The sequence below is a fragment of the Eulemur rufifrons genome, chromosome 3, assembly GCF_041146395.1.
Source record: "Eulemur rufifrons isolate Redbay chromosome 3, OSU_ERuf_1, whole genome shotgun sequence".
Classification (NCBI taxonomy): domain Eukaryota; kingdom Metazoa; phylum Chordata; class Mammalia; order Primates; family Lemuridae; genus Eulemur; species Eulemur rufifrons.
This window is the reverse complement of record NC_090985.1, coordinates 16,987,333-17,005,955: the sequence shown is the minus strand read 5'-3', so window position 1 is coordinate 17,005,955 and position 18,623 is coordinate 16,987,333. Positions and strand designations below refer to the sequence as shown.

At 37.3% G+C, this 18,623-nt stretch overlaps 1 protein-coding gene across 1 annotated transcript in view; it reads left to right on the top strand.

Moving 5' to 3' along the window:
• The window catches only part of CERS3 (ceramide synthase 3), a 71,871-nt gene that overhangs the window by 17,153 nt on the left and 36,095 nt on the right, over positions 1-18,623 (top strand). Inside the window, exons 4-8 of the mRNA XM_069465790.1 lie at positions 5,505-5,562; positions 6,050-6,100; positions 9,831-9,923; positions 12,682-12,810; positions 16,641-16,747. Coding sequence (XP_069321891.1) covers positions 5,505-5,562; positions 6,050-6,100; positions 9,831-9,923; positions 12,682-12,810; positions 16,641-16,747 — 438 coding nt within the window. The remainder of the gene's footprint in view (positions 1-5,504; positions 5,563-6,049; positions 6,101-9,830; positions 9,924-12,681; positions 12,811-16,640; positions 16,748-18,623) is intronic.

Below are 18,623 nucleotides of genomic sequence, written 5' to 3'. Positions count from 1 at the left end.
CCACAAGGATGCATTCAGACTCAAGGTGAAGGGATGGAAAACAATCTTTCATGCAAATGGAAGCCAAAAGAAAACTGGCATAGCAGTTCTGATTTCAGATAACTTAGTCTTCAAATCAGCAAAGTTAATGAAAGACAAAGATGATCACTATATAATGGTGAAGGGCACAGTTCAACAAAAAGACATAAAAATTCTACATATTTATGCACTTAACTCAGGTATACCAAGATTCATAAAGCAAATCCTACATCATCTAAACAAAATGATAAAAAGCATCACCATAATAGCCGGGGACTTCAACACCCCTCTGACAGAATAGGACAGATCCTCCAAACCGTAAATAAACAAAGGAACAATGGACTTAAACAGAACTCTAGAACAAGTGGCCCTGAGTGACATTTACAGAACATTCTACCCACAAACCACTGAATATACATTTTTCTCATCAGCTCATGGAACATTCTCTAAGATTGACCATATCCTAGGCCACAAAGCATGTCTCACCAAATTTAAAAAAATAGAAATTCTACCACACATCTTAGACCATAGTGGAATGAAATTAGAAATCAACTCCAATAGAAACTCTCATCTCTACACAAAGTCATGGAAACTAAACAACCTTCTGCTGACAATTATTGCATTAAGGAGAAAATTAAGATGGAAATCAAAAGATTCTTTGAACTAAATGATAAAGGAGACACAAGTTATCAAAATCTGTGGGACACTACTAAAGCAGTTCTGAAAGAAAAATTTATATCTATAAATGACTACATCCAAAAGACAGAAAGATCACAAATAAACAATCTAATGAATCATCTCAAAGAACTGGAAAAGGATTAGCAAACCAACCCCAAACCCAGGAGAAGAAAAGAAATAACAAAGATCAGAGCAGAGCTAAATGAAATCAATAATAAAAAACTACATGGAAGATTAATAAAAAAAGTTGGTTCTTTGAAAAAACAAAATTGACGTGCCTCTTGCTAGATTAACAAGAAGTAGAAGAGACTCTAATAAGCTCAATCAAGAATGTAAAAGGAGAAATTACAACTGATAACATGGATGTACAAAATATCATCTATGAATACTATAAAAACCTCTATGCACATAAACTTGAAAATGGAGAAAATGGAAAAATTCTTAGAAACACACAGCCTCCCTAGGCTCAATCAGGAAGAAATAGAATTCCAGAACAAACCAAACTAAAACTGAGCAGCAATAAAAAACCTTCCTAAAAATAGAAGTCCTGGACCAGATGGTTTTACACCTGAATTTTACCAGACCTACAAAGAAGAACTGGTGCCTATCCTGCAGAAATTATTCCACAACATCAAGAAGGAAGGAATCCTTCCTAACATGTTTTATGAAGCCAATATCACCCTGATACCAAAACCAGGAAAGGACGAAACAAAAAAGGAATAGACCAATATCCCTCATGAATATACATGCAAAAATTCTCAACAAAATCCTACCAAACTGAATTCAGGTGCTTATGAAAAAAATAATCCATCCTGACCAAGTGGGCTTCATCCTAGAGATACAGGGATGGTTCAACGTATGCAAATCTATAAATGTAATTCACCACATGAATAGAAGCAAAACCAAATACCACATGATCCTTTCAGTAGACACAGAAAAAGCATTTGACAAAATTCAGCACCCTTTTATGAAAAGAACACTTAGCAAAATAGGCATAGATGGGACTTACCTCAAAATGATAAAAGCTGTATATGATAAACCCACAGCCAACATCATATGAATGGGGAAATATTGAAAGCATTCCTGCTTAGAACTGGGACCAGACTAGGTTGCCCACAATCACTACTTCTATTCAACACAGTGCTGGAAATCCTAGCCACAGCAGTCAGACAAGAGAAGGAAATAAAGGGCATCCAAATGGGGGCAGAAGAGGTCAAACTATTGCTCTTTGCTGATGATATGATCTTATATCTAGAAAACCCCAAAGATTCTGCCCTGAGACTACTGTAATTGATAAACAAATTCAGCAAAGTATCAGGTTACAAAAGCAATGTACAGAAATCAGTAGCATTCCTATACTCCAACAATAGTCAAACTGAGAACCAAATCAAAGACTCAATACCCTTCACAATAGCAACAAAGAAAATAAAATGCCTAGGAATATATTTAACTAAGGAGGTGAAAGACCTCTACAGGGAGAACTACGAAACACTGAGGAAGGAAATAGCAGAAACTGTAAACAGGTGGAAAACCATACCCTGCTCATGGGTTGGTAGAATCAACATTGTTAAAATGTCTGTACTATCCAAAGTGATTTATAGATTCAATGCAATACCTTTTAAAATACCAACATCATTTTCTGCATATCTAGAAAAATAATTCTACGCTTTGTATGGAACCAGAGAAGACCCCATATAGAAAAAGCAATCTTAAGCAAAAAGAACAAATTGGGAGATATCAATTTACCACACTTCAAGCTATACTACAAGGCTATAGTAACTAAAACAGCATGGTACTGGCACAAGAACGGAGACAGACCAATGGAATAGAACTGAGTACTTGGATATAAAACCATCCTCATATAGCCATCTAATCTTTGACAAAGCAGACAAAAACATACACTGGGGAAAAGAATACTTATTCAATAAATGGTGCTGGGAAAATTAGATAGCCACATGTAGAAGACTGAAACAGGATCCGCACCTCTCACCTCTCACAAAAATCGACTCATAGTGGGATAGCATACTTAAATCTAAGGTATGACACTATAAGAATTCTAGAAGAAAATGTTGGAAAAACTCTTACAGACATTGGCCTAGGCAAAGAATTTATGAAGAAGACCCCAAAGGCAATTACAGCAACAACAAAAATAAATAAATGGGACCTGATCAAATTTAAAAGCTTCTGCACAGCCAAGGAAACTATCAGCAGAGCAAAGAGACAACCGACAGAATGGGAGAAAATATTCGCATGCTACATATCCAATAAAGGGCTGATAACTAGAATCTATATAGAACTCAGGAAAATCAGCAAGAAAAAATCAGACAACCCCTATCAAAAAGTGGATGAACGACGTGAACAGAAACTTTGCAAAAGAAGATAGACTAATGGCCAACAAGCATAAGAAAAAGTACTGAACATCTCTAATCACCAAGGAAATGCAAATCAAAACCACAATGAGACATCATTTATCTCCGGTGAGAATGGCCTTTATCAAAAAGTCCTAAAACAATAAATGTTGGCCTCAATGCAGAGAGATAGGCACACTCATACACTGCTGGGGGACTGCAAACTAGTACAACCTCTGTGGAAAGTAATATGGAGATACCTTAAAGAGCTACAAGTAGAACTACCATTTGATCCAGCAATCCTATTACCAGGCATCTACCCAAAGGAACAGAAGACATTCTATAAAAAAGACATCTGCACTTGAATGTTTATAGCAGCATAATTCACAATTACAAAGAAGTGGAAACAACCCAAGTGCCCATCAATACATGAGTGGATTAATAAAATGTGGTATATGTATACCATGGAGTTCTACTCAGCCACAAAAAACAATGGTGATCTATCACTTCTTGTGTTATCCTGGACAGTGCTGGAGCCCATTCTGCTAAGTGAAGTATCCCGAGAATGCAAAAACAAGCACCACACGTACTCACCATCTAATTGGTATTAACTGATCAACTCTTAAGTGCACATATAGTAGTAACGTTCATCAGGTTTTGGGCAGGTGGGAGTGGGGAGGAAGGGATGGGTATATTCACACCTAATGGGTGCGGTGCACACCATCTGGGGGATGGACACACTTGAAGCTCTGACTCAGGTGGGGTAAAGGCAATATATGTAACCTAAACATTTGTACCCCTGTAATATGCTTAAATTTAAAAAAATGAATATACATCCTGTTGGTGTTAAAAGAATATGGGTCCTAAAGGGACAATTACATTTTTAGTTCTTAAATAAAAAGATGTCAACAAATGTTTGAGAAACAAATAAAATGAGATATAGTACCTAGATTTTTGGCTTCATTTGTGGGCTGGCTTGACCTTATTATCTCCTGTTTTTTATGGTTCTTGTTTGGACAAGATAATCCAGGGAGTCAAGGAAATACTCTCTGCAAATAAAACAAGTGTGATCAGGTCTTAACTTTGATTTTGTAAAATGCCCTTTGGGTACTTTTATGGTTCAACTTCCTGAGTACTGAACCCTACTTTTTTCTGCTATCAAAATGAGCCATGAAGAAAGACTGTCATCCAGCTTAGAGGTCATGGTAATGTTTGGGAAACACTGCCTGATGCAGAGTCCAGAGACCTGCACTTCAAATCCCAGCCTTACTACTTCTTAGCTACATGAGCTGTGGAAGTGGCCTCATTTTTCCGAGTCTGATTTTTCATTTACAAAATAGGTGTATGTCTATGTTCCTCTTTCCTACTATCTTATAGGTATGTTGAGGAAAGCACCATAAGGCCTTATGCAAATGTAAGGAACAAATGTTATTTTAATATTATTATTATTCCTTCAGCAATTATTAGATACAATAGATGTAACTTAAGAAAAAAGCTTTTTAGTTTGGAAAGTTGCATTTATAAAAGTAGAAAGACTGCGTAATGAATTATATATGCTTTTGCCAACCACCAACTTTGACGCTGATCAACTGAAGGCCAATCTTTTCTCAACTGTACCCCTACCTACTTATCTCCCCTACCACAGACGATTTTTGAAACAATATCAGACATTGTATGATTTCATTTGTAAGTATTTTAGTATGTATTTCTAAAAGATAAGAACTCTTTATTTTAAACATACTTGCAATTATCAGCATCATAACTAAGAAATTTTTATTTAATAACAGCAAATATTCAGTGTCTAGACTTCCTTGATTGTCTCATAATATTCTGTACAGTTTGTTTATTTGAGTCAGGATCAAAATAAGATCCATATGCTATGATTGGTTGATATGTCTTTAAAGTCTCTTAATCTATAGATCTTTCTCCATACATTAGGAAAATTTTCTTTCAAAATCTGGTTTTAGGACAAAAGACTAAGATCTGGCAACATAGAAAGTTTTTAACTGAGAATTAAATGGGGATAAAATAAGTGATTAGACTAATTAGATTCCTTCTTGTTATGGTGATAATACTAATACTAATAACACTAATATCAAGCTATCATTTCTTGTGTGTCTGGAACTAGGCTAGCCGTGATAATAATAATAATGGCTACCGTTTATTATTGCTACCTTTATACTAGAGCTATGATTGATACTTTCATAAATTATCTTCAATTCTTTTTTACATTTTGAGGTAAATGTTGTTATTCCATCTTACAGATGAAGTTAAGGCTTCTTGAGGTTAAATAATTTACCTAAGTTTGCAGCCATCTAATAAACGGCAGAGCTGGGATATGCACTTAGATTTGTCTGATTCCAGAGTGTGTGCTTTCCAAACTCTGCCATACCAAAGCCTTTTCTCCTCAAATGTCAATCACCTTTACAAGGGAGTAAAGAACTTTCTTTCTTTTGGCAGCTGGCGATTTGCATTTTACCTAATGATGACTATTGCTGGAATTGCATTTCTTTATGATGTAAGTTATCTTTTGGATATCTTTGATTGGAATTTGTCTTTAGTCCTTAAAATTCTTGCATGTGAATTCCTTTAGAATATAATACTTTCAATGAGATAACATATTTCAGAGATTTCCTTCAAGATTCAAGATTTCTCTCAAATATTGCTACAGCTGTCTCATGATATTTTTATTGCTGCAGAAGCAATAATATAATTGGTTTGGAAATAATTTTGTTAGTAGATTCACTAGTCTGAAACAGTTTTCTTTAGGCGACAGCAGTATATACTCATCTCAGATTCACTAGAAGTGGTGAAGTTCACCAGGGGTGTTATAAAGGAATACCTAGAAATACCTCTACAGAGGGATAAATATGTACAACAAAAGTGCGTCTTCTGTGCATCTTCGCCTCTTGTAAATATCATCAGGAAGAGCTTAGGTTTTCTGCTAAAATCAGCCTTCGGCTCTGACTAACTTATTTCATCTCTCTTGGTTCCTTGTTTTTCAGAAACCTTGGGTATATGACCTATTGGAGGTTTGGAATGGCTATCCCAAACAGGTAAGTCCCTTTTCTGTTGGTCCCTCCCCACCTTACTTCAACACCCAGGCCCCTCAAATTGTCCCCTTAGTTAGGTCTTGATCCCCTGCTACTGTTTATCCACTACTATGTCATTCTCTGGTGCTTTTTCTGCCTGAGTTTCCTCCTCCTTATTGACCCTCACTTATCTCATTCCTTTAGTTTGTTGACAGCTGATATAATTACATATTTGGGTTTAAATCTACCATCTTATTATTTATTTTTTATGTGTACCACTGAACACATTTTCTTTTGTACTCTCTTCTTGCTTTTCTAATAGGACAGTCAAATTAAAAAAAAAATACTATTCCATTTCTTCCCTTATCTTGACTTTTCAGTTATGCATGCTTTTGTTCTTTAGTAGTTATCCTAGAGATTACTATTTACATACTTGATTTATTATAGTCTAATATAATTTAGCTCTCTTACCTCTTTCCAGTTGCTGAAAGATCATTAGAATATACCATATATCTCCTCCATCAAATATTAATATTTAAAACCTTACAAATCATTGCTATTATTGTTTTGTAAATCAATCAAGTTACCCTTTCCATGCTGTTCCTTGCTTCCTGCATGTTTGTACTTCTATCTGGGATCATTATCCTTCTGGCTAAAGAAGCCCCTGTGGTGTTTTTTTTTTCATGGTGGGTCTACCAGATTTTGTCTGAAAATGTTATCATATTGCCTTTGCTTTTTAAGGGGTATTTTTTCTGGGTATGGAATTCTAGGTTAGCAATAATTTTTCTTCAGCACTTTTAAAGATGTCATTCCATTGTCTTCCGGATCCCATCAGCTACTTTAAGAATTCAGCTATCACTTGTATTTTTGCTTCTTTGAACAGTTTTTTTTCTCTGACTGATTTTAGTATTTTGTCTTGTCTTTGAGCAGTTTTATTATGATATACATAAATGTAGTTTTCTTTGAATTTATCTTGCTTAGTACATCCATAGTACATCTTGACTCTGTGGCTTGATGTCTTCAGTCAGTTTTAAAAAATTCTTAGCCTTAATCTCTCTTCACTTGTCTGAAATTCCAGTTACAAGTGTGCTAATATGCTAGACCTTTATACTAGGCCTCACATGTCTCTTATGCTTTTAACAATATTTTCCATTCTCTGGTATCTCTGGGCTTCAGTCTGCTGTAAAACAATTCTCCACAGGTCTCTCACATTTCTGCATGTCGTATGAAGTGAAGCACTGGCTGCCTTTTGTTTTATACTATCTTGTCAAAGATGTTTGTATGGCAAACAGTTCTGGGAGATAGATATAATGCCTCCCTCTAGAGCAAAGGGTAGACACGTTACTGTCTGCTATGAAAGATACAGGTTCTCTGGCTCAGGGTTTCTCTCTTGTGACACAACCCAACGTGGGAGCAGTTATCACCTGACCCTCTTTGGTTAGCCATGTAGGAATTGAGGATGAGCGAATTGGCCCAAATACTGATACTCTGGCTACTGCTATTACTGTAAGTCATAATCTATCCTTTATCTCTGACTCAGGAGTCTCCTGTTTTCTACCAGCATCCATGAAATTTGTGGCAAACTAATTTGTTAACTTGTAAGTAGGGTGAAATCTCAGACACATCACAGTTTTGCATACTTTCTATTTTCATGTCCTCCACTTCCCTAGTGCTTTTTTCAGCAGTGTCTAATTTATTGTTAAACATATCTTTTGAGTTCTTAATTTCAATTATTGTATTTCTCAGTTCTAAAATTTTCATTTAATTTAATTTTCTTTATTTTATTTTTTATTACAGGTCTCTACTGAAATTTTCCTTTAATCCATTTTTGAAGTTATTTTAAAGTCTAAGTCTATTAAGTATAATATCTTAATCACCTGTGGATCTGTTTTCTTTCTTGTTCCTGTCTCCTTATGCTTGCTAGCTTTTGATTGAATGATAGATATTACATGTAAAAATTATAGATGGTGAGGATGATATTGTCTTCCCTTCTTAGAGGATTTATTTTCAGTTCTGTTAGGCAGTAGAGTAGGGGCAGACCACCTTTAGTCTGTAATTGAGCTGATTCAGTATGCACTTCAGTCTTTGTGAGGGCAGATATATTTCCAACTTACCTATAAACTAGGATATTTTTCTTCAATGGTTTTAAATAAAAGACTACAGTGTTTACTATGACTCATTTTACTTGGTCAGCATAGATAGCAGTTAAATTCCTGGCATTATGAGATTACCAAAACTCCTGCTTAACTTCTGCTACTTCTTAGTCTCTGTGCTCCATTCTGCTTATACATTGGCAAATGCAGAATTTACGATATTTATATGGTAGTTTTCTTTGAATTTATCCTGCTTAGGGCTTGTAGTACTTTTTGAATAAAGAGTTCACTTGAAATAAAGGGTTCACTCTTTGAATGAATTTTTCTTCACTTTGGGGTCTTGACTCCACAGGTTCTGTATGGCTTGGTTTCTCTCTGATATCTTCAAACAGATATTCTTTTTTGTCTTTTATTCATATTTTTTTTAGTTCTCAATAGGAGGGTCAGCCTTATACAGGCATGTTTGTCATAAAAGAAAGCAGAAACTCTGTCTCATTCTTTTGTAGTCTTATCAAGGATGATAAGTTGATCAGAAACATAAAAACATTAGTCCTTTTAATATGTTAGTCTCAGCATTAAGGAGTCAAAGTTTAGACCATGAGGGACCTGGGCGTTATCTAGGCCAAGTCCTGGTCCTGTCATCTTCCAACTCTAATGTACTCTTATCTTCTCAAATGTATCAGTTATTTATTAGTACATAACAAACCACTCCCAATACTTAGTGCCCTAGAACAACCTTCTATTTGCTCATGACTTGGGCTGTCAATTTGGGCTAGGCGCAGTTAAGCAGTTCTGTTCCATGTAGTGTCAGCTGAGTTCATTCATGCATTTTCAGACAGTTGGGAGGCTGGCTCACGTACCTGGTGCCCTCACTTATATTTTTGACATTTGGCATCTTGATTCTCTTCTTTGTGATATCTCCAGCAAGACAGGTTTCTCACATGGTGCTTATGAAGTCTCTGCTTGTATCACATTTTCTTACATCCCCTTGACCAAAAACCAGAATCAAGTCCATAGTCAGTGTGGGTGGAGACAACACAAGGGCTTGGAAGACAGCATTAATTGGGAGCATGAATGTATTATAACAATCTAATATACCAAGTAATATAATGTCTCAACTTAGCTAAAATAAGCTCCCCCCACTAAAAAATTATTAAGGAAAATTCTAGACGTAGGAATTTCATTCTTTTATTCAGAAAATTTTGTTACTATCCCATTTGAGAATGGGCTAATTCTGAACACCAGCCTATTACCAGAAAAGAGGTTCAGATATCAGATTTTGAGTAGTATTAAAGAACCATTAAACAAGGTAAATCGTGGGACCAGTAGAACAGACTTCCTATTGTCCCTAAGTAAAGATTTAAAAAAAAATTTTAATGTAACTCCCAATAAACTAAAATAAAGCAATTACACCTGGAGCAATTTCATGAACTTTTTAAACAGAACATTTAACTTGCTTTTGGAATACTTGTCTACCCTTTTAAAAATAAAATGCCTTGAAATATTATCTCCAATTTCTTTGTGGCAGTTGAAATATAAATCGTTGTTAATTTATGGAATTTTGTGGAATATAAATAGGTATAAACTGTAGATTTTAGTGCATTAAAATGAGTTGCTTATATGGTAACATTTAAAGTCATGAATACTCTTCTCTTCCTCAGCCCCTGCTGCCATCCCAGTACTGGTACTACATTTTAGAAATGGGTTTTTATTGTTCTCTGTTGTTTAGCCTTGGCACTGATATCAAGAGGAAGGTAAGTGTCTTATTTACAAAGCTACTTTATCAGTTTCTTCAAAATTTGTATCTCCCTCCCCCAAATTCTAATTTTAAATTGTATTTTTATGCGTATTTTAGTTCATTGATTTTTTGCTTTTTGTAGTACATACAATAGTGCAAATTATGCTCATACTTTGGTGCCTTGGTAAATATTTGTAGTGAAACATTATAGAAACTTTATCATTGAAGCTCCACCCCTGTTGAATAAGAACAGAAATCTCCTGGCATGTCGTCTATTTCTTTTGATTTGGGAGTTTAATGTCCATCAAGGCAAAAAAAAAAAATGTTTTAATTGATTACAGAACCACCTTTTGTAAAACTTTTTGATGTTTTCAAAGACTTTGAGAACATTTCTTCCTTAATTCATCAAATATCGTTACGAGGAAACCTTGCTTCAGGCATAAAGCTTTGCTTTATTTGCAGGGAAACTGAGTCACAGGCAGGCTAACTGCCACCTCTGAGGTCACAAAGTGAGGCATTTTAGGAACTGTTTGGTTGTTCCTGATTCCTATTTGCTGGTCCAGCAAATCATGTTAGACCCTGAAGGCAGTCAAGGTTTTGTCACATATGTTAACGATGCAGATCAAATGACAGACACTCTGGCATATACTTCATAAGCTACATCCTAGGCAAAAGGCTGGTTTGTAGCAAAATTTATATGATAAATAAAATTGAGTTCAATATTTGATAAACCAAGTTGGTGTAATTTAAATGATGTTCGAGTTGAGTGATGGTGGTCATTACCCATCACTAAGGGGCACACTGTGGTCAACTGGACATCTTAAAACACATGGACTCTAAATATAAGAACATACTGTGAAAAAAATCTGATAGAAATGATCTCCATTTCCATATAACTCAATAATAGCTATAGATTAACTGTTACTAACTTTAGGTTTGGAACACATCAAAATTTAATTGATTGACTTATTTTCTCAAGGGATACAATTGAAAATAATAATTTTTTGGAAAATCTTCATAGATAGGTAGGTTGATCCTGTATTTCTCTGACCTTTGATTTTTCCACAGTTGACTTCCCTTTTATTATTTACAGGTGCATCGAGCACATTTTCAAAAATTAAATGTAAAAGTTCTAAAGGCGTTTCTTTAGAAATATAAAATATTGGGGAGGCGGCTAAAGTGCAGGCTCGGGAGTCAGACCGCTTGGGTTTGAGTCCCTGGCTTCACCACTCACCAACATCTGGAGCTAGTTGGTTAAAATTCCTAAACTTGGCTTCCTCATCTATAAAATGGAGCTAAAAATAGTTCCTATCTTCTCTGGTTGTTGTGAGGATTAAGTAAATTAATCTGTATAAAACACTTCCTGCTATACAGTAGGTGCTAAATGAGCTATTATTATTGGTATTATATTTACTCTTTTCGTTTGGTTGCAAGAAAACTGGAATCTTTAAGTTCTTTTAAAAAAATATTTTTATTGAAGTATTCCCATACCACACAATTCAGCTATTTTAAGTGTATAATTCAGTGGTTTTTAATATATTCACAGAGTTGTGCAATTATCACCACTATCAATTTTAGAACATTTTGTCACCAAAAAAGAAACTCTGTACCCTTTAGCAGTTACTTCCCATTGCTTCCAACCTCCCATCCCTGGCAACAGCTAATCTACTTTGTTTCTATGGCTGCGACTCTTCTGGATATTGCATATAAATAGAATCATACAATACATAGCCTTTTGTGTCTGGCTGCTTTCACTTAGCATGATGTTTTCAAGGTTCAGCCACATGTTATAACATCTGTAGTACTTCATTCCTTTTATTGCTGAATAACAGTCCGTTGTATGGATAGACCCCATTTTTTTTATTCACGTATCAGTTGATGGATATTTGGATTATTTCCTCCATTTTGTTATAATGAGTAATGCTACTAATATTGATATACAAGTTTTTATATGAACATGTTTCATTTCACCTAGGAGTATAATTGTTGGGCCATATGATAATTCTGTTTAACCTTTTGAGGAACTGCCAGACTGTTTATTAGAGCAGCTACCATTTTACATTCCTATAAGCAGTGGATAAGGGTTCTAATTTCTCCACATCCTTCCCAACACTTGTTATTGGTAGTCTTTTTTATTATAGCCATCCTAGTGAAGTGGTATCTCATTGTGGTTTTGGTTTGTATTTTCCTGGTGGCTAATGATGTTGAGCATCTTCTCACATGCTAATTAGCTATTTTCATTTCTTTGCAGAAAACTTTGACGTTTTTACACTCAGTGACAGTAGCTTTCCTTAGCCTAGATTTGCTAACATAGTTATAACACTCTCATTTGTTACTTATTTCATATTTGTTAACTTATTTTAATAGTTGCGTAGTTTTATTACATCTTATCTTTTTCTTTCCTTTTTGGAATTAGGGGATACACAATAAATGTAAATGTCCATGGGAATATGCTTTGTGTGTGTGTATTTATTGTATGTGTGAGTGTGTGTGCATATATACAGTGTGGGGTAGCAGAAAGAACAACAGATGTTAGGAGTTAGATGACAACTATTCAATGCTGGCTCAAAGTTAAATGGCTTCATCAATGAGAATAATACTTGTCCTAGCTGCTTCACAAAGATTGTGTTTAAGAATTAAAGCGAACACATTTTATAAATTTCAAAATGTGCAGATGAACATTATTGGTATCATTATTACTATTATTATTTCTTCCAGTGATTGGGAAATAATGGCATTTGCTTAATGGCTTTCATTTTCCCCTCATTATACAGGATTTTCTAGCTCATGTCATCCACCACCTGGCTGCTCTTAGTTTGATGAGCTTCTCTTGGTGTTCTAATTATATTCGCAGTGGGACCCTCGTGATGGTTGTGCACGACGTAGCTGACATTTGGCTTGAGGTAAATGTTTGCCATTAAAAAACTAATGACAATACCACGTCCTGGATTTAACTGCTCACAGAAGGAATTGTCTGTGAGCAACGTAGCAGGGCTCTCTGTCCTGAAAACACCCAAAGTCTGAGACTGTCTCTGGGTTCCCAGATCCTCCAAGATTAAAGAAATGAAACCTCTCAGTTTTTATTTCTAATCCTCCATGGTATTAGAGAAATGTTGATTTGTGGGATTCCACTCATGAAAGTCGCATGCAGATGCTAGCTCAAGAAGTAAGATGAGCTATTTGAAGAAGGAATGAATTCTTATCCTTTGAAAGGAATACTTCGATTTATGGCATTAAGGATTCTCAGAGTTGGATGCACCATCTCCTCGCCTAAGCCAGTGCCTGAACACCTACTGTCCCACCCCATCCTCCTCAGCCTGATCCGTTGCTGTAAGGACTGTAAGGCACTGATTCTCTAAGGGAGCAAGAGGAATCAGGATGTTTTCTGAAGCAGGGAACATTAAAGCAAGAATCTTCCTAATAATATAAGGAAAAAAGCAACATCAGGGTGTTTTCTGGACCTGTTTCTGCTATGCCTTGGCTCCCGTGGACGCAGTGGCAGTGATCGAGTGGTCCCTCTCTGCCAGGTCTCCCACTGTATCGAGGGCAACGTTTCCCAGAGCCACCGAGCTATTCTTTTAAATATAGTCATTTATAATGAATCCAGGGAAAATGATGCTAACCCGTTTCACATTTGGGATTGCCTCTTGAAGGACTAATAATTGAATATAGGTTGATATGGAAGACATTAAATTTAATAGAATCTTGTTCTTCTAGATTGGGGCTCAGCAAACTCCTTGGTAAAGGGCCAGGTAGTAAATCTAGTTTTGTGGGCTGCATATGATCTCTGTCGCATATTCTTCTTTGTTTTTTTTTTTTTAGTACCCTTTTAAAACGTGAAAACCATTCTTAAGGGCTGATCAGCTTTAGCCCATGGGCTGGACTGTAATTTGCCAAACCTGTTGTAGAAGTAGCCAGAAGCCATTTCAAAGCATTTGAAGCCATCTCAAAGCAACTGGCCACTGTTAAATTATTCTCTGTGTACAGTTTTGTTCCTACTTTGTATGTAATCATAATTAGACATGTAAATCTTCTAAAGGTCAGGATTATTCTATAGGCTTCAGGGCAACAGATGGCTTAGCAAAAGAAGGACTGTGCCAGTTTTCCATGTGGTGCACTCTGAATGCAGTCATCTCTGCTGTAATTACCTCCTTCTCTGATCGTACCTCAGTAACCCTGACTGAAATTAAGACCACCTTGGCCCTGACTTAAGAATTTCATGTTACTCTGTTGCTTCTAAACCCTCTTGTGCCTTTGGTGTGTGTCCAATGTGACAACAGCTTCATTGTGTTGTTAAGGGAGAGTGAGATGTTCAGGCTGGCAACAAACGCTGGGTTGTCCCCACCCACCCACCGCACCCTGTCATCAACATGACATGACTCCCTCCGTGACTTGGGCAAATCACTTATTGTTTTGTTTTCTACCCCCAGCTGTAATATGAGAAGTCATACATATCCCTTAGGGTATATCATGAAGTTTAGCTCATTACTGCTTGAAAATGTTCTGAGATCCTTAGGTAAAAAACAAGAAAAATGAAATGTCAAACTTAGAGGTCCCTTCATGGGGCAACTACAAGAACAGCTTCATGTTGTTAATGATCATGAATCATTCTTGATTCACAAGTCATGATCTAACTTGAGGTTCAATGAGCAAGACAAGTACCTTCCATCAGCTGGTGGTAGAGACAACATTAAGTAGTGGCAGAGGCCTATTTTTTATATTCTCCCAGGGTGCATATCCCACAGCTTTTCTGAATAGTTTGTTTTAGTGTTTGTCCTCTCAGTCAAGTTCTAATTGAACCCAGACACTGCACAACTTTTGGCCCTTGCTTCCTTGAGATGGAGCCCATTAATCTTTCATATTTTTCAAGACAGTTGGTGGGTCCTTTCTTAGCTCTTTCTTTGCAAGGAAAACCAGCCTCAACCCTTACCACTCTCACTCGTAAGCACCCTTTTGCCTTCTTCATGCATCTTCTTGATGCTTTCTGATTTTCCACGTAGTCAAGTTTGGATCCAGAACCCAATATTTTAACAATGTCCTGACTGAAACTTAGCAAAGAAAAGGGGTTATTGTCAGGAATTTCATCATTATACAATCCAGAATGTGTTGTATGTATGTTTTACCCTCACAAGTGAGCCTACAGAGGTCCCTCCCATAGCAGTGCACATCCCCGGCTTCCACCCTGGTCAGCCTCCGACCCTTCCAACAGCTGCCTGCTCCATTGCAGTTACCCTGAACTCTGGCCTTTCCTCTCCACACCCGTCTCCTGCCCACTGGGCACACCAGCGTTCTGTGTCAGCAAGTGAATTGTCCCCTATGGGCCCTCTGGCAACACCACCCCACCCCCGCCTTTGGTCTGGCCATATTCTTAATCCTTGGTAAATGTGGAAAAGTATGGAAAGTGCCATGTAAACCCTTCCTGGAGGGTAAATATATTGCCTCTCTTGTTCTAGAAGGACCTTCAGTCTCCAGGGTGATGTAAGTTCTAAATCGGCCCCCAAGTCTAAGCCATGCTCCCTAGATGGACGAGCTATATCACAATGACTGCCCCAACAACTCCTACCCACCTCCCACCCCCAAATCCCACCAGAAACCTCCCCCTTCAGCCTCAGGCTCCACTGGATAACGCAATAGAGCAGCAGTCCCCAACCTTTTTGGCACCGGGGACTGGTTTCATGGAAGACAATTTTTCCATGGACCCTTGAAGGGGGAATGGTTCAAGCACATTACATTTATTGTGCAGCCAAACCTTTCTGCCAATGATAATCTGTATTTGCAGCTGTTCCCCAGCGCTAGCATCACCACCTCAGCTCCACCTCAGAACATCAGGCATTAGATTTTCATAAGGAGTGCACAACCTAGATCCCTCGCACACTCAGTTTACAGTACGGTTCTAGCTCCTATGAGAATCTAATGCTGCCACTGATCTGACAGGAGGCAGAGCTTATGCGGTGATGCGGGTTATGGGGAACAGCTGTAAATACAGATGAAGCTTCAATTGCTTGCCCATCACTCACCGCCTACTGTGTGACCTGGTTCCTAATAGGTCACAGACCAGTACTGTCCGCAGCCCAGGTTTGGGGGAATAGAAAATCCTCATCCATTAATCTTCTATTACCATTCAACAATACTTTCTGTAATTATTTTCATTAAACACAGATAATATGAGCAAGATAGACTAGCATAAAATAAGTAGGAAAAATCAGGTGCTTGCAACTTTATTTCAACCAGGACAGGGTTCTGAGAGCTGCCTCCTGACTCTACCTCTCCCACCATCTACCTTGAAATAGCCATGTTGATTGCAACATTCCCAGCCCAGCCCGGGAGTTCATGCCTGTCCTAAGCTTTCTTCAATCCGGTTTTCCTCCCGGTTGAATGGAGATATTAAATAAATGTGCAAATGAAATGCACACTAAAATTGATTATGCTAACTTATGGAGTTTTTGAAAGACAGTAATATTACAGTCATTTTAACATATCTTTTTTAAACATTATATTATGGAAATGTCAAACATATGATAAGATAAAGAGAATAGTGTCTTGGACCCATCAGCTTTAACAGTTATCAATATGACTAATCTTGTTTAATCTATTACCCCATCTGTCCCCCCTTCCATCCAGATTGTTTTGAAGCAAATCCTGGAAATCATGTCATTTCATTTACAAATATTTAATTTTTAAAATGTATACTACTATATATTTATCTGAATGCAGTTTCTTTCTTTGTTTTCAGTCTGCTAAGATATTTGCTTACGCTGGATGGAGACAAACTTGTAACATCTTGTTTTTCATCTTCTCCGCCATGTTTTTCATCAGCCGCTTCATTATTTTTCCCTTCTGGTGAGTAGACAGGTGATGTGTCCTGCCTTTGGTCAGTGCACAGACGTGGCCTTGGAGCATTGTGACTATCAAAGCATTGCCCTTTCTTTCCATACATGGGTCTCCAGCTATTTGTGTTAAGGTATGTAGTAGGAGAAAAGAATGTGACAGAGCCATTTTTATGAATAATTAAAACAACATTCTCCAGTGTGGAAAAGGTTTATTACAATGGGAGATGGAAAATGTGTACCCCAATGGGTAAGTAGCAACTCTTATTCTGTATCTTGTTTTGTGAATATGGATCTTTCTTTGTGATTAACAGTTTTTCCAAGGCCGGGCGCGGTGGCTCACGCCTGTAATCCTAGCACTCTGGGAGGCCGAGGTGGGCGGATCGTTTGAGCTCAGGAGTTCGAGACCAGCCTGAGCAAGAGCGAGACCCCATCTCTACTAAAAATAGAAAGAAATTATATGGACAGCTAAAAATATATATAGAAAAAATTAGCTGGGCATGGTGGCGCATGCCTGTAGTCCCAGCTACTCGGGAGGCTGAGACAGGAGGATCGCTTGAGCTCAGGAGTTTGAGGTTGCTGTGAGCTAGGCTGACGCCACGGCACTCACTCTAGCCTGGGCAACAGAGTGAGACTCTGTCTCAAAAAAAAAAAACCAAAAAAAAAAAAACAGTTTTTCCAGTCACTCAGTGAAAGTCATTGGCCAATCACCAGTTCTCTAAAAGAGAGGCAGTGTTTTGTGTTACATTAATCATAGCCATTACTTGAATGCCAGACACTGAGCATTAACTCAGGTAACTGAGTTAATTAATGGAGGTAATACATATGAAATAGTTTAGAACAATGTCCGGTACATAATAAAGACTCAGTAAATGCTATCTATTAATATTGTTATTAAAATTATTAATGAGTATCTCAGAATGTGGAGTTTAATCTAGAATCAAATCTAAGGTACATATTTCAGATATTTTCCTTGGTTGATCAATCATATTATTAATACCATCACTTTTGCTTTGACTGAGCAGGTATGTTTGTGAAATTCTAACACTGTGTGATAGCAGTTATTGATAGGATAAGTATTGACTTGCAGATAATGGGTTGGATGTAGCTTTTCAGTGTGACTTTTGTGGCACTGTAAATCCAGCATTTGCCCCTTAGTCCCTCCCACTATGTCCCAAGGGCACCACACGTTCCAGTTGCCTGTTGCTGCATAACAAACCGTCTGAAAACTTAGTGGCTTAAGACAGTAGTAGGCAAACATTTTCTGTACAGAGCCAGAGAATAAATATTTTAGGCTTTGAGGGCAACATGTGGTCTTTGTTGCATACTTCTCTTTGTTTTGTTTTGTTTTATAACTCTTTAAAAATGTACCAAGCCATACTTAGCTCATGGGCTGCACAAAAACATGTTACAGGCCAGAGTTTGTAAACCGTAGTTTGGAGACCTCTCCCTTAAAACAACATCTATTAATTATTATTATTACCTCTCATGCCTCTGAAAGTTGATTGGCCTTGGCTGGATAGTATTAATTTGGAGTCTCTCATGTAGTTACAGTCAGATGGTGGCTGAGCAGTCAAATAGTGGCTAGAGCTGGAATTTTCTTGAAGCCTTCCTGAGTCACATGGTTGAAGTAATACATACAAAATCAGCTGGTTGATGCGGATTGTTGGCTGGGACCTCAGCTGTGGCTATCAGCTTGAACACCTATAGACGGCTCCTCGAATCCTGGCTGCACACTGAAATCTTAATCTTGGACAGGTTAGATCACCTTTCTGTGCCTCAGTTGTAAAGTGGAAATAAGGGTTGTCATGAAGCTTAACTGAGGTAATACATATACAATAGTTTAGAACAGTGTCTGGTACATAATAAAGACCGTGGCCTCCTAGCAT